The sequence below is a fragment of the Chionomys nivalis genome, chromosome 9, assembly GCF_950005125.1.
Source record: "Chionomys nivalis chromosome 9, mChiNiv1.1, whole genome shotgun sequence".
Taxonomy (NCBI): domain Eukaryota; kingdom Metazoa; phylum Chordata; class Mammalia; order Rodentia; family Cricetidae; genus Chionomys; species Chionomys nivalis.
In genome coordinates this window covers 26,492,135-26,516,966 of record NC_080094.1, presented here as the reverse complement: position 1 = coordinate 26,516,966, position 24,832 = coordinate 26,492,135, and the positions used below count along the sequence as shown (strand labels likewise).

The 24,832-nt window shown below is 49.6% G+C and overlaps 1 protein-coding gene across 2 annotated transcripts in view; it reads right to left on the bottom strand.

Moving 5' to 3' along the window:
* Ninl (ninein like) overlaps positions 1-24,832 on the bottom strand; it is a 57,853-nt gene that overhangs the window by 8,943 nt on the left and 24,078 nt on the right. For both annotated transcript variants that reach the window (XM_057780822.1, XM_057780823.1), the window contains exons 4-17: positions 23,004-23,185; positions 21,607-21,673; positions 19,701-19,891; positions 18,854-19,006; positions 14,948-15,112; positions 14,266-14,402; positions 13,454-13,594; positions 10,638-10,812; positions 8,837-8,947; positions 8,630-8,710; positions 5,595-5,727; positions 3,964-4,070; positions 3,168-3,475; positions 14-1,093 (exon numbers count right to left, since the gene is read on the bottom strand). In XM_057780822.1, the coding sequence (XP_057636805.1) occupies positions 14-1,093; positions 3,168-3,475; positions 3,964-4,070; positions 5,595-5,727; positions 8,630-8,710; positions 8,837-8,947; positions 10,638-10,812; positions 13,454-13,594; positions 14,266-14,402; positions 14,948-15,112; positions 18,854-19,006; positions 19,701-19,891; positions 21,607-21,673; positions 23,004-23,185 (3,031 nt within the window). The remainder of the gene's footprint in view (positions 1-13; positions 1,094-3,167; positions 3,476-3,963; positions 4,071-5,594; positions 5,728-8,629; positions 8,711-8,836; positions 8,948-10,637; positions 10,813-13,453; positions 13,595-14,265; positions 14,403-14,947; positions 15,113-18,853; positions 19,007-19,700; positions 19,892-21,606; positions 21,674-23,003; positions 23,186-24,832) is intronic.

Sequence of the window (24,832 nt, the reverse complement as noted above, 5' to 3'; positions counted from 1 at the left end):
AGGAGTAACAAACCTGTAATTCTCCCTGGAATCTGCATCCCTTTCAAGAGCCCGGACAACGTCTTCCAGCTGCAGAAGCTTGGTCTTCACATCATTCATCTCACTCTCCGACATCACTGATGTCACCCTGGCCTCCGTTTCCCCCAGGGTGGCAAAGTGCTTGAACTTGGTCTCATGTGGATCTGTGAGCTCAGGGCAGGGCAGTGAGGGCCTAGAAGCTTCTTCAGTGAAATGGAGCCAAGTCTGTTGGACACCCTCAGCATCCCCAGTTGGCCCCTCTGAAACCTGTCCCTGAACCCAAACAGGGGCTGGCTTCCTGTCCAGAGCAGTTGAGTCCAACCTTGGCTCCAACATCTGGAGCTGAGTAGGTAAGAACAGCTTCTGGCCCTGGCCTGTTACGGCCCTGGCAGGAGGCTCTGGCTCTTTTGGAACAGCTCCTTCCTCAGAACTGAGTGGACCTTGATGGTTGTCTCTGACACCCAGGCTCTCCGGGGATCTTCTGGACACTAGGGTAGGGGTTGGGCTTGGCATGGCAACTATACTACAAGGCTGGCCAGGAAGTTCACTCCCCTTAGCTCTCCCTTGGCCAGGCCATTCTTCTGCTGGTGCTCCTGTCTGTCCATCAGGCCTGACAGCTTGCCGAGCTAGTGGCTGCTGCCTGCTGTCTGGATCCAGGGACATGGAGCTGGGTGTCCTCTCCTGATGGTCACTCACCACAGTGGTTCCGTTCTTCAGGAGAGCACGCAGTGCATCTGCCTCCTGCACAAGTCCCTCTACCTGATCCCTATAGGTTTGTTCCAGCTTCTCCTTTTCCAGGGTGAATGACCTGCAGATGCGCGCCTGCTCCTCGCTCATCACAGCCTGAAGCTTTAACTGCTGCCTCCGACAGTGGGCCAGGACCTCCTGCTCCCGCTCCTCCCTCCAGCCCTTTTCCAGGGCAAGCTGAGCAGCCAGGTCCTTCACTCGCTGCAGGTGTGCCTGCAGCAGCTGGTCCTTCTCACACTGATGCTGCAGGGACAGACTCTCGCAGCAGGCCGCGTGCTGGGCTTCCAGCCACGACAGCTTCTGATTCAGCTCTTCTTCTGCCTCTCTCCTGCAGAAACACAGCCATGCACTTCAGGTTCTGCCAGCTGACTCCTAGGCCTTTCCACTCATACAAGAAAAAGTCACTGGAATTCCTGCTCTAAGTGCCTAACTAGCCCCTTCCTCCTTTCTGTAGACTATTTTGTGTCAGGATGCCCAGTTCCTTCCCTGGAGTCCTTTGTGAAGTCTACAGTCACAGAATCATTCACCATGTCAGACAGCTTAAAGATAATGAGGTTACTATTAGGTAGAACTAAAATTCTTGTCCTTGGTCACACTGCAAGTGCTTAGTCAACCATGGCTGGAGGCCTTGCACCAAGTGCTACTGGGCAGCGCTGGCCCCAGGGGTTAGTGAGACAGATAAAATTGACCCCCACTCAAAAATCTCCTTGAAAACCCTATAAGCAGTTTGGCCTGGGGTTTCCTCAGCCTAGAGAGAGTGGGGAAGATGTGGGAGTGAGGTAAGGCTAGACAGAAACACCCAGCTTGGTGAGGCATGCTGTGTACCCTGGCAGGGGACATAAGTACAGTTGGACTGGCTGTGGCTCCACAGACAAGGCACCAGGTGCCCAGCTGCACAGCTCCCCAGGAAGGAGGAGCCTGGCATATCCTGCATGCTGCAAGAAAGAGGGCTCCCATGCCCCAGCCTTTAGGTACCATACCAGGCCCCAAAGCAGCTCGTGTTGAAGAGATAGCTTAGGATTTGGGGGAGTATACGACTTAAAGATGGCCGCTTCTGCCCGTCAGGAGTGCCACAGTCAGTGCCCGCAGGTCTCCAGCGGCCCCGAATGTCTCTGCTGCTGTCATCCCCAAAGGGAGGGCGAAGGGCTCTGACTCTCTCCCCCTCACACCCTATGTTTTCTGGCTACTCTCAGTTCTGTCCCACCGAGAAGCATGCCCACTTCAATCGGAACTGACGCCACGACAGGCTGAGTTGCAGCTGTCAACACAATGACAGGAATGGGTCCCTTTGTCGTCAACATCTGGATCCAACAAGATGACACCAACTGAACCATCTGCTCAGTCTAGCCAGTGGGAGGCTCTGGCTCCCAACATGAGGTAGGAAGGACCACTTTTTGTGGGGTAACAACCTACACTAGCTATGTGTCCCCAGTAACTAAGTACTGACTCTACCAAGTTGGCCTCAGGAAACAGAGGGCAGGTGACATTTCTCAGGTAATGGACACATTGTAACCCACCACATTCAGGTTTTCCAAGTGACCCTTTCCTTCCAGGTACAAATATTTTCGCTTTCCAAGACTTTTCTCACTAATCCAAATCAACTGTCTATTTCGAGTGGCTTCTGGATTTTTCTTCCTCTACTGCTGTGATAGCTAATATTGGTTGTCAACTTTGCTACATTTGGAGTCAACTAAAACCCAAGCAGCTGGGTACATGTGTGAGTGATTATCTTGATTGGATCATTTGAAGTGAGAAGGCCTACCCAAAATCTGGGCCACACCTTCTGGTTGCAGCCCACATAGAAGGACATGGAAGAAGGAAGGTTTTGCTTTTTGCCTGCTTGCCTTCACTCTCACTGGCAAAAGTCATCTACCCTGTTGCTGAGGCATTCCTTCACTGGTATTAGAACCTACTTCTTCAGATTCCACCAGACCAGTTGAGACATTCAGTCTTAAGGACTGAACAACTACTGGCCTTTCCTTTGAGAGAAAGCTATTGGACTAGCCAGTCCAGAGCCTGTAAGCCAATCTAATAAATACACTTCTAATATGTCTGTCTGTCTCTGTTTTTCTCTTCTATCAGTTCTGTCCCTTTAGAGAACCTGGACTAATACACCTACTCTTTCATGTCCTCAATATTTAGTGATGGGGAATACATTATCTTGCTATCAGACAAGCGAAGAGGAGGAGGAAAAGAACAGAGTCTAGGCACAACCCAGCAAACTGCTCCAGGACCCAAGGTGACCTGAAAGTGAAATTCTTAGTTAGAAAAGTGTTCTCTGGGCCCTTGAGGAAAGGAAACTTCCCTGTCACTAGGCATTGGATCCTGACCCATGTACATAAGCCTACAGTCAAGTTTTGGTTCTTGGCAAGCATCCCTGAACAAAAAAACCCATCGCAAACCTTATCTGTTGCAGCTGGTCCTGGTGTCGCAGGTGCATCTCCACTTCTAGTCGCTGGGCCAGAGTGCACAGTGCCTGTGCACAGCAGTGGGCCAGCCCAGCTGATGCAGGCTCAGGGCTCTGTGCTGCATCTTGCAACTGCTCCTTCAGGCCCAGGATGACCTCCTGAGACTTGGCATACAGGGCCTCTAGATCTGCCTTCTGGCCCTCCAGCACGCTGACCTCAAGCTGGAATGCCTGCTCCAACTCCTTTTTATCTTTCTCAAAGTTTCTCTTCATGACCTCAATTTCCTTCTCATAGTAATTTACCTAAAGAAAGATGAGCAGTGCTAATTAGGAAGTCCTAGCAGCGTAACACATAAACAAGAAGATAACAGGCAGGATGCTCAAAAGAGCTGATGGCCCAGACCTGACCAGGTCCCAGGATGGAGAAAAGGGGATGGCAGGATAGTGATGTTGCCAAGGTGTGCAGTGTGCCTATGTCACCCCTTCACAGAAACCTTGTGCTAGGTTTAGGGGGTGAGCTCAGAAGGCTTGGGACCAAGACTGGCCAAGCACTTGGCAAGTACCATGAGTCTAGAGCGTATGACAACTAAGGAGCCTTCACAAGACCAGCAGGATGGCACCCCACAGCCTGGAAGCCCTAGGGGATATAGAGGCAAAGCCATGTCAGAAGCCCCCAGCATATCTACCAGGGAACACGAGGCTACAATAGTAGGACAGAACGGCCTGCCCTGATAAGCAGTCTGAGGAGCTGGACACATAGCTTTGCAGCCTGAGGTCCCAAACCCCCTCACCTTGGTCTCCAGCTGCATCCTGAGCTCCTGGTAATGTTCCTTCATCTGCTCCACCATTATCTCTGTCTCCAAACTCATCGGAGCAGAGTCACCCACGGACAGACTGCCTGCAAAGAAGACACTCTATGACATAATGTCTAGGATACCTACAGCGCCTTCTTGAGCCTTTCATCTGACTTCTAGATGGCAGCTTCCCAACCTGTAACATGTGAGTGCAGGTTGGCAAGACGGTCTCTCTGCCCTCCACCAGCACTGTATAAAGAACACGGGGCTGGTAGTAAGGGTCACTCTGCCCTGCAGGTGCCCTGTGGTTGAAGACTCTAGGATGGAAGGAAGAGTCACACTGTTCTACAAGTTGATACTACAAAGAACTCAGAGGTTCAAGCCTTTCTCAAAAAAGATTTATCTGTATTTTATGTGTTTTGCATATATGCCTGGGCACCATGTGTGTACAGCGCCCATGGAGGCCACAGATTAATGTCTGATGCTCTGGAGCTGGAGTTACAGATGGTTTTGTGGGCTACATGTGGTTGCTAGGAACTGAACCCAGGTCCTCTGCAACATGCGCTTAACCTCTAAACTATCTCCCCAGCAGGGTTCGAGTCTCCATCATATCACTGGTTACTAAGAGAGAACCAGGAGGCTCCTGCTACATTCACCAGGCCCTTTAACTCTCTGAAAGATCCTTGTCAGATGGTGGATTCACTACATTTAAAGTCTGGCTCCAGATGATGCCAGGAGCACAGAGGAAATGAGAAGACAAGGCAGAATGGCCGACAGCTTCACAACCTCCCTGCTGTGTAAAGCTTCGTGCCCGAGTCTCTACACTCTTGAACATGTTCAAACGCATAGCTCACATATCCAGTCTCTGTCCCAGGGATTCTGGCAGCCACTCATGTCCCACATAGGTAAAGTCTCTACTAAGTTCCTCTTGAAAGGTACATGATCTTTTCCTGCTTTCCAACATGAACAGCTGTGGGTACATGGAGACTCAGGAGCTCTCAAAGGCTGAAGAACAATGCTGAGGGGCGTGGACTGCCATAAAGTAACTGGGTAGGGGTGGTGAGGGCTGCTGGATTTCATGGGCAGCAGAGAGATGGGGGCCATGAGTGTCACACGATGCTGCTGAAGAAAGCAGAGCTGGAGTGACTGCACTAATGATGACAGCCTGGTACAGCCAGTGGGAGGGTAGAGACTAGCCAGTACCCCGTCCTCCACAAGGGCTGTGACATCTCCACAAACCTCCCACTTTAGTCTCTAGAAAAGACCAAGAACACTTCAACATGGCCCTTGTCTTAACCCACTGCCCAATAGCCAAAGAGCCTCTAGTGTGGTTTCAACAAGACCCAGCAGCCAGGACCTTGCTATATGACATTCCATGCCAGTGACCTTCCATGTTTAGCCCTGTCACACCTGTGATCTCACAGGACCCCCTGTGGAAACAGGCCCCAAGGGCAAACCTGTATCCTCTAGGGTCAGGTAATTATAACGTCTGTGATTTCTACAAATGTAACAAAATCTTCCACCCTCCTCTCCTTATCTCGGACCTCTGGGCTGCCAAATTAATGTGCAGTCTTGTGGTTGTGTCCAAGAGATTTACCCTCAACTTACCCTCAGGACTGAGTTCCTACCTGCTGGGCCACGTCCAGGGAGTCGCCTTCTATGGGTGCCTGGGGTCCCTGAGGGGCTCTGTCGACTCCTGGGAAGCCGCACCCGCAGGCCTTCTAGCTCCGTTTGCAACTCATCATTGAGGTCCTGTAGGTCCTGTATAGGCAGAGCCAGACACCTCCTCCAGCTGCTGCAGCCACTCAGCCTTGAGAGGCCAAACCCAAGACTAGCCCCACCTGCAGTCAGTGTCCACTACAGGCTAGACATACAGGCAGGTGCAAATTCTGGACTTCAAGCATGTAACACTAAACCTGGATTTAAGACTCCCCTGTCTAAAGGTCCTAGGAGAACTAGTGAAACCATGTCTTGACTTCCTTGTGCTTACATCACTGGATATATGAAAGGGGCCCAAAGGGAAAAAGTTGAGGCTGTGCAGAAACCAAGAAAATTTTCAACAGGTGCTGCTCACCCCAGGGTGGTGGCATGGCACATGCATGGGGACCAACATCTCGGGTCATGTCTGGGGCTAAGCTGCAGAGGAACTGGCATGAAGATCTGTAGCTATAGCTGTCAGGCCAATTGTTTAGATTAAATGCTATAGAGTAGGATGCACTTAGCAGAGAGAAAGGATAACAACAGGGAAGCAGAAGCCTGATGAGGCATAGGCTGCTGAGCAACAGGAAACTGAACTGGGAGAGACCCCAATGTGAGGATGAAGAGTCTGCATTTGTGACAAGCAATACCTTGTTTGCACTTTAATGACATAAGTCTGGATGAGCAGGCTAAGACACCTGATGTTAAAAGTACAGGAAAAGAAGCTTCTAGCACACTTTCCTGGGAGGTCTGGGGTCCTGCAGAATCCTGGGAAGTATGACAACAACCTTTCCTGACTGTAGGTTCATATGCCCAGTTCTGTGACTGCACCAGCCAGAGGGTCCAAAAGCAAGGCCACATGCTTCCCAGAACACGCATCTACTCAACCTGTAGTGCGCTCCCACTGGGGGAAGTTCAAGATGTATCACAGGAAGAGGGACCAAGGACACACGTGAAAAAGCAGCAGTTCCATTTCTGAGTCTGTTTTCTGCCTAATTCTTTACAGTCTTCTGCAATGTGGGAATCAATTTTCATATCATGTAAAACTATATTGTAACTCTTGGTGTCATAACCATGCCTATAATGGCATCCCCAGAAATAGCTATGGATTTTCAGCAGGAACTGACTCAGAGCAAAGCCTTATGGTCAGCGGAGCTGTAAAGAATCACATGCACCTAAAACCAGCTGTCTGCTTCATCAGCATCCTTCAGTAGTATCTTCAGATAGCTATAAATTACCACTTGTCATATTTTTATTATTATTGTAAAAACACGAGAAAAATAAATGACTGACTAGTAAACTCTCCTGACTTTAGATTTGCTGTCGGTGGAGTTTATTATTGAGTGGTTTATTCGGGCTGTGGAGACCAGACCCAAAACTTATGTATAGTGTAGATGGGGGTTCTTTAATGAATTACAACCTTATGTAAAGTTTTAGGTGCCCATTCCTCGAGTGCCCATTTTACTTATCCTTGGTCACTTGGCAGTGTTGTCTATGAAGGGTTTGCCTATGAAGGTGATTCTAGAATCACCAGTGTTATTTCCAAACTATGCAAAATTTTAGCTGGGGGGTGGTGGCGCACACCTTTAATCCCAACACTTGGGAGGCAGAGGCAGGTGGATCCCTGTGAGCTCGAGGCCAGCCTGGTCTATAAGCCTAGTTCCAGGACAGACTCCAAAGCTAGAGAAACCCTGTCTTGAAAAAACAAAAAACAAAACAAAACAAAACGAAATAACAAAAAAAAAAACCACTACACAAAACAAAACCTATGCAAAATTCTACTAATTTAATAGTCACAACACTGGGCAGCAGCTACTGACTTACTCTCCTCGATGCCTATAATATAAAGGAGCAAACAGGCCTGTGGGCTCTTATGATTTTGTTGTTTGTTTTTGAGGCAGGTCTTGCAACATTCCCCGAGCTGCCTTGTATTTGTTTTCTTGCGGGTTTTGGAAGGTACTGTTTTTTGGAGACAAAGTCTCAGGTAGCCCAAGTGAACTTCCAACTGGCTATGGAGTCAAAGATGAATGACACTGAATTCCTAATACTGCTGCCTCCACCTCCCAAACCCTGGAATTATAAGCAAGCATGTGTTTGGCTTAAGACTGACCTTTAGCTCCTAGGTGCAAGCAATCCTCCTGCATCAGCTCCTGCATTCACTGAGACAGCACACTACTATACATCCCAGTTTCAGGGGCAGGAGTTTTTAACCACACATATGCCTCTCTTTGTAAATAATGTTTCTGCTAAGTTTTATATAAATTAATTTTGGTAATTTAAGCTTAACCAAAAGCTGACTGACTAAAAGATTTTTGACAGATCACTTTATAAATCAAAATCTTTTCAGTATCATTAGTAATGAACTATGTCAATTCTAATTCTCCTTTTTGTTCTCACACTGAAACTTCTTTAAGATTCATCCTGGGGGGGGCTGGAGAGATGGCTCAGAGGTTAAGAGCACTGGCTGCTCTTCCAGAGGTCCTGAGTTCAATTCCCAGCAACCACATGGTAGCTCACAACCATCTGTACTGAGATCTGGCGCCTGGGCATACATCAAGGCAGAATGTTGTATACATAATAAATAAATAAATCTTTAAAAAAAAAAAAGATTCATCCTGGGAGTACAGTCAGGGACACCTTCTGTCCTGGGATTTGACTAGTCACTGGGATATCTGCTGCACAACTAAGCAATGGCCATGCATGACTAAGCACAGCCCGAATAAGTTCTTGCTGGAAAAGATGCTCCTGCTGTCACCTGTGGGTCACCCTGCATCTGTAGACCAAGGAGGAGAGAGAGGTTGAGGCCTCACATGGCCTCCAGGGTCAGAGCCAGGGAGTTTCTGAGAACCCATAGTGCTGGCCCTGTGGAGCTGGTACTCCCTTCCCGTCACTGCTACAGGGAAGGCTACAGGAGCAGGACTCAGGGATGCTCAAGATGGCCAAGCTGACTCAGAAAGGCACGCACCCTGCACTTGAGCTCATATTCTTTCAGGACGGCTGTGAACTGCTCTTCTTGGGCCAGGAGCTCCATGCTCTGAGGCTCGAGCTGAAAGTGAGAAATGTGTACACATCAGCATATCAGGGTCCCTGGGAAGACAGGCACCGATGCCCTGACTATCACCCACCACTCACAGGCACTTCTCTGAAAACCCGGAACAGCAAAAAGGCTCACTTTGTCCTTCAGCACAAACTGGATGTCACTCTGCAGGCGCAGGACCAGCTTCTCCGAATCTGAAAGCTTTTCCACCACTTCCATCATCTCCTTCTGTAATCGGCTATTCTCCTAGGAGACCGGGGGGGGGGGGGGGATGGACAGGGTTCAGGACACAGAGGAAGACAATGACAAATGTCCACGTCACTTCTCTGTTTGCTGGAGGCTTGCTCCTGGCAGCACTTCTCAGAAGGAACCCTGAGAAAGGCGGGGGGGGGGGGGGATGTGGGTGTGTGCTGCCGCTGCATCAAGCAGAGTGTGCTGTTGGAACCCACAACGTCCTTTGGCACACCCAACAACTCCAAGGAGATTGCTTCCCCACTGGTTCCCCTTTTCCTTGCCCCCACTCCCACGTTCGGAAAGTTCATGAGTGACAAAAGAACGGCCTGGTAATGCACCATTTTTGAGCTGCTTTTAAAACGATGGGTTTGAAGTTGTGTCAGAGGTCAGGCCCAACGGGAGGGGTGTCTGGAGACAAGGGCTGTGCTGGGAAGATAGCGGCATCACACTAGGGTGATGTCAGTTACGTCCAGATACTCCTACCACAACGGGCAGGGACTGCAGGACGCAGGGTGGGAGGGGGAGAGACCACAGAGGTCTTTAGGCATCCCGGCAGGAGAAGAAGCTGGGTGCAGAACAGCAAGAAGGCTCACAGGTCAGTGTTTCTGGAGCTTGGCTGTCTAAACAGCTCAGACAGCTTTTTTTTTTTTTTTTTTTTTTTTTTTTGGGTTTTTCGAGACAGGGTTTCTCTGTGGTTTTGGAGCCTGTCCTGGAACTAGCTCTTGTAGACCAGGCTGGACTTGAACTCACAGAGATTCGCCTGCCTCTGCCTCCCGAGTGCTGGGATTAAAGGCGTGCGCCACCAACGCCTGGCCTCAGACAGCTTTTAAGACACAAGGCAGGATAGGTACAAGGCATCAACATTCACCAAAACCCTGAAAGCTGTGTCTGCTCAAGACTGTGAGCCCAGGCCAAGGGGGCAATGCCTAAAGGTGTTCCCAGACCCTAAGGGACGCAGCCACGCTGGCTGCAGAAACTGATTCACTCTGATTTTGAGTTCATATGATTCACTCCGATTTTGAGTTCATATGACTCAGAACAGAGGAGAATGGAGCAAAGCCAAAGCCTCTTACTCTGAGTGAGAGCATGACATCACCCTGCTCTGCTGTGGCGGTTTGAATGGGGATGGCCCCTACAGACTCACGTGTGTGAATGTGTGACCCATAGGGAGTAGTACTACTAGGAGGTGTGGCCTTGCTGGAGGAAGTGTGTCACTGTGGTGGTGGTCTCATATATGCTCAACCACACCCAGTGAGACAGTTCATTTCCTGTCACCTGTGGATCAAGATGTAGAACTCTCGGCTCCTTCTGCAGCACCATGTCTCCCTGCACGCTGCCATGTTTCCTGCCATGATGACAATGGACTAAACCACTGAGTGTATGCAGGCCCCAATAAAACGTTTTTCTTTTTTATTTTTCTATATTTATTTATTTATTGTGTATACAATATTCTTCCTGTGTGTATGCCTGAAGGCCAGAAGAGGGCACCAGACCTCATTACAGATGGTTGTGAGCCACCATGTGGTTGCTGGGAATTGAACTCAGGATCTTTGGAAGAGCAGGCAATGCTCTTAACCACTGAGCCATCTCTCTAGCCCCTAAAACGTTTTTCTTTATAAGAGTTGCTGTGGTCATGGTGTCTCTTCACAGCAATAGAAACCCTAAGACATCACAGTTTACAGCAGGGATGCATCCCACCTACCTTCAGGGCCAAGGTCAGTTTTTCCCGGAGACTGGTTTCTTCAGCCTGGAGGCGGCCCACATCCTGCTCCAGCGCAGCCCTCTGCCTGCGGGCTTGCTCCCAGAACAGCTCCCGCTCCATCTCTACCTCCGACCGCAGGAGGCTCAGCCTTCCCCTGTACTCTTGCTCTAGGTGCCTAGGACACAGCACAAAACACACAGTCCCACTTGGAAGTGTAACTCTGCCTCCCTGGGCACCTGTCCTCAGAACTCCCCCTCTGTGGAACCCTGTCAATCTACTCAGAAGATGACCTGTGGATGCTACAGACAGGCGCATTGGTGGGTTGCACCTCTCAAGGGCTGGCGGAGGTGACATCCAGTCAAGGGGACTTGAGGGGTGATATGACAACCCACCGGACATATCAAGGGAGAGAAAATTACACTCAAGTGACTGCACTGGCCTGTCTTAGCCAACTGCCAGGGTTTTTCTACATAAGTACTCTAACTCTGAACCATACCCAGTGTTTTTCTATGTAAGTACCCTATCTAACTCTGAGCCATACCCAAAACCCTTTCTTCTCTCTAACAACAGTTTCGCTCTGAAAACAGAAGACTTCATGAGCAGTTCTGAGAAAACACGGAAGTGAGGGGAGGTTCTTAGAGTAGCAAATGCCAACACTGTGAAGATGAGCGGTAGCCTGGGCCAGGGCACTGCAGAAGAATTCAGAGGCAGGAAGCCCGTAGTCATCAACTGCTCACGAGAGCGGAAATATAACAAGCCATTTCTTATGGCAACACCGTCCTGTGATAAACCAAAGTGGCCTAGCCAAGGGGAAGATGTGCCTGAGCCAGGAGGTCAAGTGCACGGACTCCACAGCTACTCAGGAGACTGAGACAAAGATTCCAAGTGGGAGGTCAGCTTGAGGAGCTTAGTAAGACTGTCTTAAAATGACATAGATTTAATTTCACTATATAAATATAAACTATATAAACAAAATATAAATTATATAAATAAAAATATGTACGTAAATAGCTTGGATGTAGTTCTGTAGTACAACACTGGCTTAGTATGCATGAGACCCGGGAAGAAGGGAAAGAGGAACGGTGTAAGACCTGGACGGGGAATACTTGGGTTTCAATTTCATACACCCGTGAGTAATTGTGGGCAAGTTATGAGCTTGTCTGACTCTCCATTTCCCTGCCTGCCTGAAATGGGATTGAGATGGGTGTTGGGGGATAGGTGAGGCAGCATTGACACAGACAGCATCACAACAGCCTGAAACCTCACCTCCTTCCTTAACCTCTGGCTTTGGGCTGCCCTACAAAAGTGCCAGGACCTTGGTGAAGGAAGTAATGGGCTTGTGGTTTAAATCTCGCATTTAGCAGATTTAAACCTCCGATCAAACTGATAGGAGGGAGGAGCTGGTGCAGTAGCGTGGAGATCATCCTGAAGAGCCTGTGGCACCCGAAACCCACTGTCCTCAGCAACACAAGGTGTTGTCTGGGCTGCTGCGGCTCCAATCTGACCCTATGTTGTTCATCTCTTGTCCCTGAGGCCATCCTGGCCTAATAGGCCCCTGGCCAGGTGGACTCAGGTACCAAAGCTGCATACAAGGTAAATAAAGGAGGACAAAAATCCCCGTGGAATCCCCTGAGCTCCCATCAAGCCCGTGTGGGAGGCTTCTTCAAGATCTTGAGTAAGGGCTGGAGAGATGGCTCAGTGGTTTAAGAGTATTGCCTGCTCTTCCAAAGGTCCTGAGTTCAATTCCCGGCAACCACATGGTGGCTCACAACCATCTGTAATGAGGTCTGGTGCCCTCTTCTGGCCTGCAGACATGCACACAGACAGAATATTGTATCCACAATGAATGAATAAATAAATATTTAAAAAAAGAAAAAAAAGATCTTGAGTAATGTTCAGGAGACACGACTTCACATTCCCAGCTGTCAGGACTGCTGTGAAGAAGCACGGCCTCCAGATGCCACAGTACACACAGCAGGCCACACAGACTACTTAGCAGGTGGATGCCCATTCCACACCAAGAACCTTCCCCTTTTCTCCCCTCATGCAGTGCAGGCCACACTGATACAAGTGGCGCACTCAATGTTAAGAACACAGCTACTGGACTGGCCCCACCATGCACACGGGAAGAGCTGAGGGAAGGATTTAGGCACAGCAGGATTGAGACTCTGACCTTGGGCAGGTCTCTCTAGCTGAGTGCCAACCAAAGATGGAGAAGAAGGAAAAAGCAACCAGCACTTTCTGGCCCACATCCTGACACAGAGCTGAGTGATTAAGAGCATCAGGCATTCGAGCACGTTACTGAAGCTGGCCAGGAAGCCTAAGACTCCCACAATGGAGCTGGGGATGCTCCTTCCATACTGTAGCCCTAAAAGTCTTCATGCCAGGGTTTTTTCCAATATCTGGTTAATAAACCCAAGAGGTAACTTTGTGTTTTTCTTTTTGGTCCACCCGGCCGCCTCTCTCACTGACCCCTATAAATCAGTGCAGGTGCTGTTCTTCCAAGTCACTCACCATCTTGAAATACAGGCAACTCGAGTTAAGGCAGGAGCCTGATAAATCCATGGACAGAGCTAGGGGTTTTCCCATGGCTACAGGAACACGGGGACACCAGGGGTCACTGTACCCACATCACAGAAAGCAGGACACTGCTTGTCAGATGCAACCCCCCTTTTAGAAAAGGTACTACCAAAAGCTGTCCCAACTTCCACTGGCTCCAGTCAAATGGCATCCTTGGCCCTTGGCTGGTGCCCCCCAAAGTGGGGTTGCTCACTGCTGCGGCAGCCCAGGAACTGTAGCTGTGGGCCCACACCTACTTGATTTTCTTTTCCGTGAGCTGTTCCAGGGCGGAGTGGCAGTCGTCCATCTCTCTCACGAAGTCCAGGTTCCTCTTCTCAGCTTTCTCCAGGTCCTGCCTCGCCTTGTCCCGCTCACGCATCAGCTGCTCCACTTGCCCTCTGCCATGGGAAGGACAGATGGGATGCTGCTGTCAGCCTGACAGACTTCCCTGAGCCTCACAGCTGGGTGTGACCTCACTGACCCCCAACCACCTCTGCTGGGCACTCTACTGTTGTTGTGGCCATTTTACCAGTGCACATGTTAAGATAGGCAAATGACTTCCTCAATGGCAAGCTAAACCAGATCCCAGCCCATCGGAAAGGTTAGCATTCAAATGAACTTCCTTTTCCCGTTGCTAGCCTTGGCCAGGAATCCCTTGGCTGCTCTCAGAAGCAGATCCTTCTTAAACCACAGGGTTTCTGCCTCCACAACAGTGAGCCCCAGAATCAGCAGAATGAAGGTCAAGCTCAAATCTTCAAACATCAAAAAAGTGGCCGACTGAGGTCCCAGATATATGGATTTCTAACTGTATCTCACATTTGAGGATGCTCTGATCTTTAATTTGGGGGACACAAAATCCAAGCAGTAGCAGCAGTGAACAGCTCTGGGCCCTCAGGCCTCCTCTGCTCTGTACATCTGAGATCTGGTTACTAGGGCAGGAGAGCAGGGAACAGGTACCCTGGGAGCCACCAGAGGAAATGCAGATGAGGCAGGGAAGGTGTGACCTAAGTTCCCAGGAGGTGGACATGGCCAGCCGGACCCTAATCCCCATTCCCTGATGGGCTCTTACTGCTGGTAGCTCAGTTCTTGGCGGTAGCAGGCCAGGGCTGCCTGCTGGATGACACCATCAACTGTCAGTAGTTCATTGTCAAGGGCCCAGGTCAGCTCCAAGAGGTTCACCTTCTCATCCACACTGAAGTCCAGGCTCTGGAATCAGCAAGCCCCAGAAGGCAGGGGGCAGTGAGGAGCTTCTCCAAATGGACTCTGTTAATCTGCGGCAGTTCAGGGGCCCAAACCCACAGTGGCAACTATAGCCAGCACCTGCCTCTTCCCTCTTTACAAGTGTCTCTGGTTCTTGGGGTCTCCTTCTCAACCCCAGTAACTCAACTGGGCTGTCAACAACCGGTTTCCCCATCATGCTGTGGTCCCTAAGACACCATTTCATAGGTGGGTACAACCCCAAGATGGACAGAATTCTTCCTTCTGCCTAAACAAATATAATGGGGCCCTTCCCCTTTGAAACCAAGTTCCAGACTGTTTTCTCTGTACTTTTACTTTCTGAATTAAATTGTCCTACATCTTCATTGCAAAACCTGATGGAAAATGTTCCCTTTGGGGTTCCCCTGCACAGGGCGGGTGTTCGTCAGTACCCAGCACACACTCTGCTGCATTTATTCTCTGTGAACACGTGACCTCTCATGCCCCTTGCTCAGCCCCAGGGTTCTGGACACCACAAGCAGTGCATCCCAAACCTGTAAGATCTCCTTGCCATTCTGAATGCCCTCCTGGGCCCACGCGGAGATGACTTGTTCCGGAAAAGCAAAGCCACTGCCATCGTCAACACTGGAGAAGAGGCGCAGGCCTGAGCACACGGACACGAGGGATGAGGTCGTGGCTGTATGGCAGCCATTCTCCTCCTGCACATCAGGAAGGAAGATGCTCTGAGTACTTGGGTGTCTTGAGGCTGTAGTGTCTGTGCCCTATAACACACATCTCACCTTGCCAGCCTGTGTTCAGTATCCTGTCTTCTCAGCCAGGCTTAAAACAAGAGAATGCATACCCGCAATGAACCGACCCCCTTCCCTTGGGAAGAAGCATAGCATAGCCCGGGATTTACCTGGGATCACATGGTTCTACAGCGGATAGAAGTGGGACTGCACCCAGTCCTTAGGCCCCAGCCCCTGGCCTTGCAAGGATCCCTGGGTACCTGCTTTTATCTGTCATCAGCACCTCATACCTATTAGGCCTGAGTCAGCTCTGGCCAACACAGCATCATGTACAGAAGGTCAACAAAGGGATCTGGCCATTTCTTCCTATGTTAAGAAAGTACATGCCAGGAAAACCCAGACTGAGAAAGGAAATTACAGCCAGGCCCAGAAAGAAGGCAGAACAGCTCAAGCAGAACCCCACATTTCCCAGAACTCAGACCCACAGGCCTGTGCTAGGCAGTACTACAGAGGTTTATGGGACAGTAAAGTTGTCTCCCAGAGGGAAAGCTGCCAGAAAGCCTTCTCTACTACCTGAACCCAAGGGCAAGAATGACTTCCCACAAAAAAAAAAAAAAAAAAAAAAAAAAAAGAATGACTTCCCACCCTCTCCTGTTTCATCTGGGGTTCTTCCCCACCACTCTCAGCTGTAAGAGACCTTGGGAGTGAGGCAGGTAGTGCTTCCTTTATTCTAGGCCTGTGGTGGGGAACTCTGGGCACCCGCTGGACCCAGGACCACACCCCATACCCTGCATGATTTCGATGGGCTGCTGTGAACTCTCCTCGTCACCTCCAGTGCCTGCATCTCCTTTTTCTTTTCAATATTCTTGTGCTGAAATATGTTCCCCAACACTTACCATCCCGTCCTCGCCCCATCCTGGTTTGTTCCTTTCTTGGACTTCGTTTTGACAACTCCCCCAGACCAGCCTGAAGATGTTGCATCAATGTGCAGCACCCAGGCAGAGCTTGCTGGCAGTTTTCTCACCCCATACAGCTGCTCTTTCACCTGGCCCTGCCTCTCCTGCACACCCAGGGAGAGTTCTTCCTGACCTGTGTGGCTGCCTTACAACCCTACAAAACATCTTGCCCCATTTGCAAAAGGAAACAACATCTCTACCATGGTCTAGTGATGACCTCCTGTGCATAAGCCCTGACACCCAAATGCACTGAGGAACTGCTCTGTGCTCCAGCAGGAGGGCAGGACTGATGTGAATCTCTCTGGAGCCAACACATCCACATAAAGCCAGTAGAGCCCATACAGGACATGGTACGCTCAATCCTGCAGTCAAGCAGGTCACGCTGCTGAAACCCCTGGAGTCCTGAATGTTGCCCAAAGTAGGAGGCAGACATTCCAAAACAAGAGACATAAGAAGGGCAGGAATTTAGTGTTCTACAAACTAAAGTCAGAATCTGCCCTCTCTCCACCTTGGCAGCATGTGCCATAATATGCTAGAGCAGTGTGTGTGCATGTACACACTACGTACAATGAATATAGGCTTATGTTAATGTTTACATATATTCATGTATATGAGTAGGCGTGGATATGTGCCATGCATGCAAACGCACAGTAGGTTTATACAGTAGATAAATATCTGCTGTGCTTATGGATGTGTCTACAGCAGGCACATATCTACATTTGATAAACACAGAAGATCTGTGTATACAGTGGGTGCACATATGCAGTGAATGAGCAACTGTTCACAGTGGCTATGTATGTACAGAGCCTGCACGTGTGCTTACAGTAGGAGTGTATGTAATAAGATGTGTTTGTACATGGTTCACAAGAACAATGGATGTGCACATGTCTACACTGGATGCACATATAGAACCTGTGCATGTGTCTACAATGGATGTGCATATACAGAACCTGTGCATGCCTTCAGCAGATGTGTACATACAGAAGGTATGGAGTTACCAGTAGATACAGATATATACTGAATGTGCAGAGGTCAATAGTAGGTGGTGCAGAGACAAGACTCATGTACAGTAGGTATGCATGTACCAGGTGTGAATGTTCCCCCAGCAGGTTCAACACACACAGTGGATGTGTAGGTATGGTGCACTGAGTGTCTCTATACAGGGTGAGACATGTACAGAGCCTACACACATCTACATACAGGTAGAGTAGATGCACATAGGTCTACCACACACACATACAGTAGATTCACATGTGTCTTCAGAAAGTTCAAATGTACTATGGATGTGCACATGTCCAGAGCGGGTGTACACATACAGAAAATGTGTGTATATAGTCGATGAGTGTATAGTGGACATATATGTGTACAACATTGTGAGGACATGGCAGATCTATACATAAAATGGAGGTGCCATGTCTACAGCAGGAATGCATGCATGGTGGATATGTGTGTACTCAATGAACTGTGCATGTACAGATGATGTGTGCACAGTGAGCACAGTACAGCAGGTATGGATGCACGCAGCGGAATGCCTGTGTTGTACAGTGGTATGCAGGTAGTTTGTGAGCAGAGAAAACAAGATGGGAAGTTGGTCCAATATCCATAGTGCCAGGAACATGGGAGCAACTTACCATGTGCAGGAAAGGAAAAGAAATAAGGTACATGGAAAGGAGCTGCAACTTCTAGACCGTGACTGCTGCCAAAGGTGAGACTTTGCCGGATGAAGAGGCAACTTCTGGGAAGTACATGGGACACACAGTCCTCCTTATATGCTAGCCTTGGGTGAACAGATAGCTGTTGGGCCTTCTAGAAGGCGGTTCAGACTCTGAGATCCCATTTGATAACAGTTGCCAATGATATCAAAGCACAGGAAACATGGCCTCACTCAGAGGGGGGTCCAGCTGAACCAACACTGAGTATGGCTCGGGAAGCCTCACCTTCAGGCTTTCAGTCTTGAGTTTTGTGTTTATGTAGTGCTGAGAATAGAGCTCGGATGGCACGTGCTGGGCATTCACCACGGATCCACAACCAGCTCCTGGTATTTCTGACTTTTTAAGGGCTGATGCCATCTTGCATTGGTATTTCTGACTTTAAGGGCTGATGCCATCTTGCACTGGTATTTCTGACTTTTTTAAGGGCTGATGCCATCTTGCAGTGTGCTTTCCCTGAGCTTCTTTGCCTCTCTTCAGTGATTTTAGTTAAAAACTAAGATTCCCAAATGCACCTGCCCATACCAAGACCTGTCCCCAGAGCTAGCTCGTACTATGTCTTGGTGCTAATAAATACGTGTTGGGCCAGTAGCCTCTGAGAAAAGTAAAATTCAGGACTTCAGGTCAGAAAAACCTCAATCCATACGGAGGAGGAATCCCAGACAAGCTACACTACTTTCTAATCCATCCTCAGTGTGTAACAGCAGAGGGAGACAGTTGTCTCACTGAAAAACACCACTCAGTTGCACGCCTGTGAGGCCTCACAGGGCATTATTCTCCGGAACGTCCTGAGGTTGATGCTCGGATTGTCCCCATGTTACAGATGAACACAGAGCCCAGAGAAGGTGAACTATGCCATTAGGAATGCTCACCACCTGATGAGCTTGAGGTCCAGGAGCACTGCACATGCACAGGTGTGTGAACACGTTTACACAGCTTCTGGGCTCAGGGCCGTAGCACTGGCAAAACCACCAACCAGCACCCTCATCGGATCAAGGACCAATACCAAGTACTGCTGGTGTTGGAATTTAATTCTCCCCTTTTACCTGATAATGAGACCAAGGCCTGTTTGGTTTGACCAGACTGGAAGCTTCTGGAAGCGAAGGAGGCTCATGCCCGAACAGGCCAAGCTGAAACTCTGCAAGACTCACTCTGCCGTCTCCGTCTTGATCCAGTTTGCTGAACAATTCTTCAAGTTCCTAGACAAAAAAGCCACCACCCTTCAGGCCTAGAGTGTCGCCTTGCTCTATCCTTCTCGCTCTAAGAACCCAACAAGGGCACTTGGCTTATCCCAAACTAAACTGTCTAGCTGCTTTACGAAGGCTGCTCAGCTGGTCTGAATCCTATGTGGCCTTGTCAGAAGGGAGTGGGCAGCATCTGAATGCCCTAACTCTACAGATACTCAAGTGTCCACTGGGGACAGGACCTTGCTGGAACCCAGCCTGAGCCTTATTATGGTTCATGGTCCATCATGGATCCAGGGTAGGAACAATGACAGAGGGACCTATGCTATCACCACAGCCAACTTCCTGCCCAAGCCTTCCCAGAAGAATGGTGCACACACCGGGGGTGTAGCCAGGTCAAAGGCACTATGTTGGGCTGGGCAGAAGAAGGAAGTGTATTTGTTCTGGGTAGAAGCCCAGAGTGAGAGTTTTAAAAGCAGCTGAGACCCTTGAGGGCAGCCATAAGGTTGTAAGGATGGACTGTGGGGGGGGGAAATGAATTCTCAAAGGAATCTCAAACCTATGGCCAACAACCCTGGGAGCCATCAAAAGATTTGAGGTTACAAAGCACAGAAGCAAACAGCTGTCTGGAGGTGAGCTGCTTTTCCAGACCCAGCACTAAATGTGCCCTCTACAAAGACAAGTCACTGGGGCGGCTTCAGGCCTTCACCTGTTTCTCAAGCCCGTGGAGCCCGATGCTTTGGCAGACCAAAGCCAGTTCCTGCTCGTTCAAGTGACCACTGCTGCCAACCCCAAGCTCATGCCAGATGCTCTGGACCTGGTTCTCAGGAGTGTCGAAGGAGGGGCTACAGGATTTCCGGGGTATCCCGAAGACCTCACAACCCCAGGATTGCAGCTGGCCTGAAGCAAGGGAGGGTCACAGTTAAACACTGATAAATACACCCAATAACAAAGAAACCAAATGGAATACTTAGCCTTATAGGAATTAGTTACTTTCACAACTAAACAAGTAACATAAAAGCCATTGTCCTCCAAGGAGAGGTAGGCTCTGATAACACAGAAGACAGGTCATACAAAGCGAGAGGTGCTCAGATTGCTTCCGGCCCATTGAAAGGCTCAGAAAAGCCTGGGCAGTCCCTTGGTCAGCTCCTCAGGGCTTGCACAGTGGCCAGGAACAGACGTCACCCCCATGCTAGCAAGCTCCTTCCATCACTTCTGCAAGCACCACTGATGATGGCAGTTAATTATACATTGTATTTTGACTTAATGATTTATTTATTGCATATGCATGGGGTTTTGACTGCATGTATGTCTCTATGAGGGCATTGGATACCCTGGAATTGGAGTTACAGCTGTGAGCTGCCATGTGGATGCTGGGAATTAAACCTGAGTCTTCCGGAAAAGCAGTCATTGTTCTTAACTACTGAGCCATCTCTGCGGCCCCTACATTTTCTTCTTGCTTTGGAATCGTTTGCCACGGGCCTTGGTCTCACCTCCCCAGTTAAATCCCAGGATTCAATTTTTATGTGTGTGTGTGCGTGTGCGCAAGCGAGCACATGTGCACACATGTAAATACATGTTCGTTTATATCTGTCAGTGTACACATGTTTGCTGGTACACATGCATGTGTGGCGATGTCAGGTATGTTAGTCACTTACCACCTTATTCTCCAGGACAGAGTCTCTCCATGAACCTGGGGCTTACTGACTGGGAAAAACTAGGTAGTCAGCCACCTCTAGGGATCCCACTGTTTCTGCCTCGCCAGTGCTAGAATTACAGATGTGTGCTGACAAACCCAGCTTTCAGTCTGAGTGCTGGGAATCTGAATGCAGGTCCTCTGGTTACATGGTAAGAACTCTCCTCATGGAGCCAACACCAACATGTAAGCACTATTCATTCATTATCTTTCATCACAGAAGCAATGTAGGCAAATACGAGTTTAAGTATCACTTCCCTATAAAGCCTCCGTACTGTCTCTTAGGGTACTACTATGGAAAACTTTTTGTGAATTTCTATACCCCCAGGAACATGTAATACAACCGCCATCCCAGAAAGGCGCAGATGTATTGTCCATCCGGCTCATCCCTGTGCACCCAGGGGCTGTCTGGAGCTCAGTATCACACACAGACCACAGTAGCTCTGACAGCCAAGAGCCCCTGGGCCAGCCACACTCTCCTGAAACTGATTTGCTCCAACTGTGGGAATCTGGTGGCTGTGTGAGGCTCTTCCAGAGCAGAAACACATGCTACTCTCTGCTGGGGGACAACTCAAACCCTGGTAGGGCCTGAGGCGACCCCTTCACAGCATGAGAACCTGCAAGCAGGCCAAGCAAAGCCCTTTGGTCTGAGACTCCTGGGCAATACCTGGAACCCACAGGCCATGAATCAGAGTGGCAGGACCCTGCAACCTCAGCCAGAAGCTTCTATCTCAGGAACTGGTCTTGGGGAAAACTGAAGACCGGGTGACCATCTCATAGCCATGACACCAACATTCTAACCACTTCTGGAGAAGAAACCAAAGGGGTCACACACATGAAACATGTAGGTCTCCAGACACTGCCCTGTCCAACGGTGGCTCTAAGCAGTCACAGCATGAGCTATGAAGCCATAGATTACCTTGCGCTTCAAACAATTCATTCTGAGGCTCCTTAGCACTCTCAGCATCTTCATCTGACTTGAGGCTCTGCGGAAGAAGCAGCGAGGAAAAGGGTATCAGGAAGAAGCACAAAGGAGAACGGGGTGGGAGGGGCCACTGAAGATGCGCTCTGGGATGGAACCCTTGGGCTGATGCTAACAGGTTGGGGTCCCACTAAGCGAGCTTTGTGTGCTATGAAGAAGACTAACGCCCTCTCGAGAGCAAAGAGTTCAGGTGTGAGTTTGGGCACATGTCTTGTTCTGCATACTTGGGCTCCTTAGCATAAACTACCAGCAGGTCACACTGAAAACACAAAAAGCTCCTGTATCCCACAGCAGAGTGTGGCCAGTTTTAGACACCAGCATTCGACAGGAACTGTACAACATCCCACTCATGGGACACCTACAACCAATACTGCGGTATTTTGGCCATGTACACAATCCTTTACCATCCCTACTAGTTCAGAAAACCGAAGGGCTAGCCGTTGACTCTTTAGGGGCTCTGGGGACAATACAGTCCATAGTAAGCACTGACACCTTGGCCTGGAAGACAGGGCCATCAAGGATGTGTGATTTTAGTGAAAACCTCACCACACCAGCAGACAGGAGCTAAAGCCAGTTTCTGAGCAAGTGCTCTGTGACCCTCTGATTCCCGAATGAACACCTGGGCGACCAAAGCGCTGCCCCTTTAAAACTGCCCTAACTCTCGGAGGTCAGAACCCAAGGTGGCAATAAACACTTGCTTCCATTCTTGTAAGGCATTTAACTCAGCTGACAACAGTGTTCTCGAGTCTGCACTCTGAGTCAGAGACGAAGGACCACAATGAAGGTGGAGAGTCGCCAGCTCGAAGTGTGTTCACCTCGCCTGCCCGGCGCACAGATTGCTTTACGTGCAGCAGGCAAGGCTCCACTGCTAGCAGCGAAAGGCTCAAGGGCGGGGCAAGTGTCAGCACGTGTGGACCCTGGTATATCCTGCACCATGGATTCCAAACTCCCACATTCATTCCTAACCTGGAGGCTCACCAAAGGCTTCTTTTTCCATTCCCTGGCATATAACGTTCCTTGGTCGGGACGCCCTAACTGAACTTCCCACAGTGAGAGGAAGGAGTGGCTGGTGAGCCACAAAAGAGAAGTAAAGGTCATCACAAAGTTCCCACTGCTCCAAATCTGAAGGACGGTGGCCTGGGTACCAGGGCTGCCCCAGAGAAGAGAGTTTCAAATGAAGCTCAGCTGCCATGCATACCCAGGCTGCTGACATCTCAAGGCCCAGGAACTTGCTGCCCTGCCTGCATCCTCCAGGACCATGTGTACAGACGGTGACAAACTGACAATCACTGCCCTAATGCTGGGCAGTGGGTGGGGAAGGTGGGCTGACTCACCTCTACACTTTCTAGGGATGCAGACCGCCGCAGAGGTGACTTCACACCACCCTTGGCCTGCTGCTGCTGCTGTTCTGATCCATATTTGCTTGCAGTGGCAGAGTCACAAAGCTCAGGTCGGCTCCGACGGCCATACCACTTAGAGCCACTCATGTACTTTGGAGGGACAGCACAGGAAGTAGCTGGAAAGAGAAAAAAAGACGGGGCAGAGGGAGTGACTGTGAAGCAGGCTGCAGGGCCTGCATGCCAACAAGACCCTTTCTTAGAAGCTACAGGTCAGAGCACCAGTATGGCTCACAGACACACTGTCGAGCACGTTCGCCTGGGGACGCAAGGCCACTGATCAACAGTGGCTGTCCTATTACTTGAAGCAAACTGGGAAAGCCAGCTTGGGCATGGAAGACTCCTACTAAACACCGGGTGCTCTTTTCTTTCTCTCGATAATATTTTAGGGAAACACTAACAGTCCAAGAACACGTAGCTAGAGAACTGAGGGTATTTTCCAGAACTCCTTCCTTAGTGTACTAGACTCAGGGTCACAAACTGTGCCCCAACAAGCCAGGCTCAGCCACCATCGCAGTAAGTCATTAGAAGAGCCAAATTAACAATAAAAGCAGGTGTACTCAATGTGGTTACCATAAGAAAAGGTATAGAGAGATCCAATGCCCCCCTTGAGTCTATCTGCAGGGTCCTGCCTCGAGGTTATGCATAATTTGGCGCCCTGATCAAGGTATGGTTCTGCCTATCAGTGATCCACCACTGTCTTGACTCCAGTCTCTCCTGCAAGGTGGTCTGAAAACCTGCCAGCACTGTGTGAACTCCTTCTGCTTTCCTAGAGACAAGACCCCTCCACACACAACTCATACCAGGATTCAGCAACTTCCTTCCCTTAGTATGAGATTTCCGAGGGAAGTCCCAATTCCCTTAGCGCCTTGTTCCAAAGGTCACGACAGCCCGAGTGAGGGGCACATGTATCTCTTTAGAAAATCCTCACTCTTGCTAGGCTGCTTTAGGGTCTCAAGTCCTTGGGGTTAGAAGAGCTCTACAGGCAGGCATGGGCAACAGAAAAAGACCAACTCTGCAGTCTGTGCAGTCTGAAGGCCCGCAGCAGAAGCAGCATGGACTGCAGTCTCCAGACTGAAGGGAATTCTCCAAGCCTTACACTTTCTTTTGGCTCCTTCTTTCTTCATCTGATGGGCACATCTACACAAGCCTAACTGAGCACACGTGGAGATGAGAGCATGGTGGGGGGGGGGGACAAGAGAAGCAGTCATGGGATGTGGATTCAGGGGAAGAATTCAGGATCAGAACTCTGAAGGAGAACCCTAAGGAGACCTCGATGAGCCACTGAGGCCAGGCCTGGCTAGGATGTTGAGAAGCCCTTCACAGCACACGTTACTCAGGTTTTACCAAACAGAAGACCAAAAAAAATCTGGACTCTTTCCTTTGTGCTAATGGTCACTACCTGTCGGCCCTTGGGCCATCTGAGGAATCTGGGTGACCTGAAGGCACACGGTAACTGGGGATGAACAAGGTTTAGTGAGGCCAATGATGAGTTCTGCTCTGGATCTGCTGAATGGGGAGTGACAGTGTAGCATTCAAGGTGTCTGAACACACACAGGGTTTGTTTCTTCAGGACACCAGACAGTCACCGTGAGTGTCACTAATAACTAATAGACATTGGCAGGCTAGCCAGGGTCCTTGAAGGGACAGAGGTCATGGGGCATGTTGAGAAGAAGGAAAAACATTCATTCCACAGAATGAAATCAAAAGAATATATGAGAAAATGACCTGAGTCCAGAATCAACTCCCCATAGGCAGATAGAATA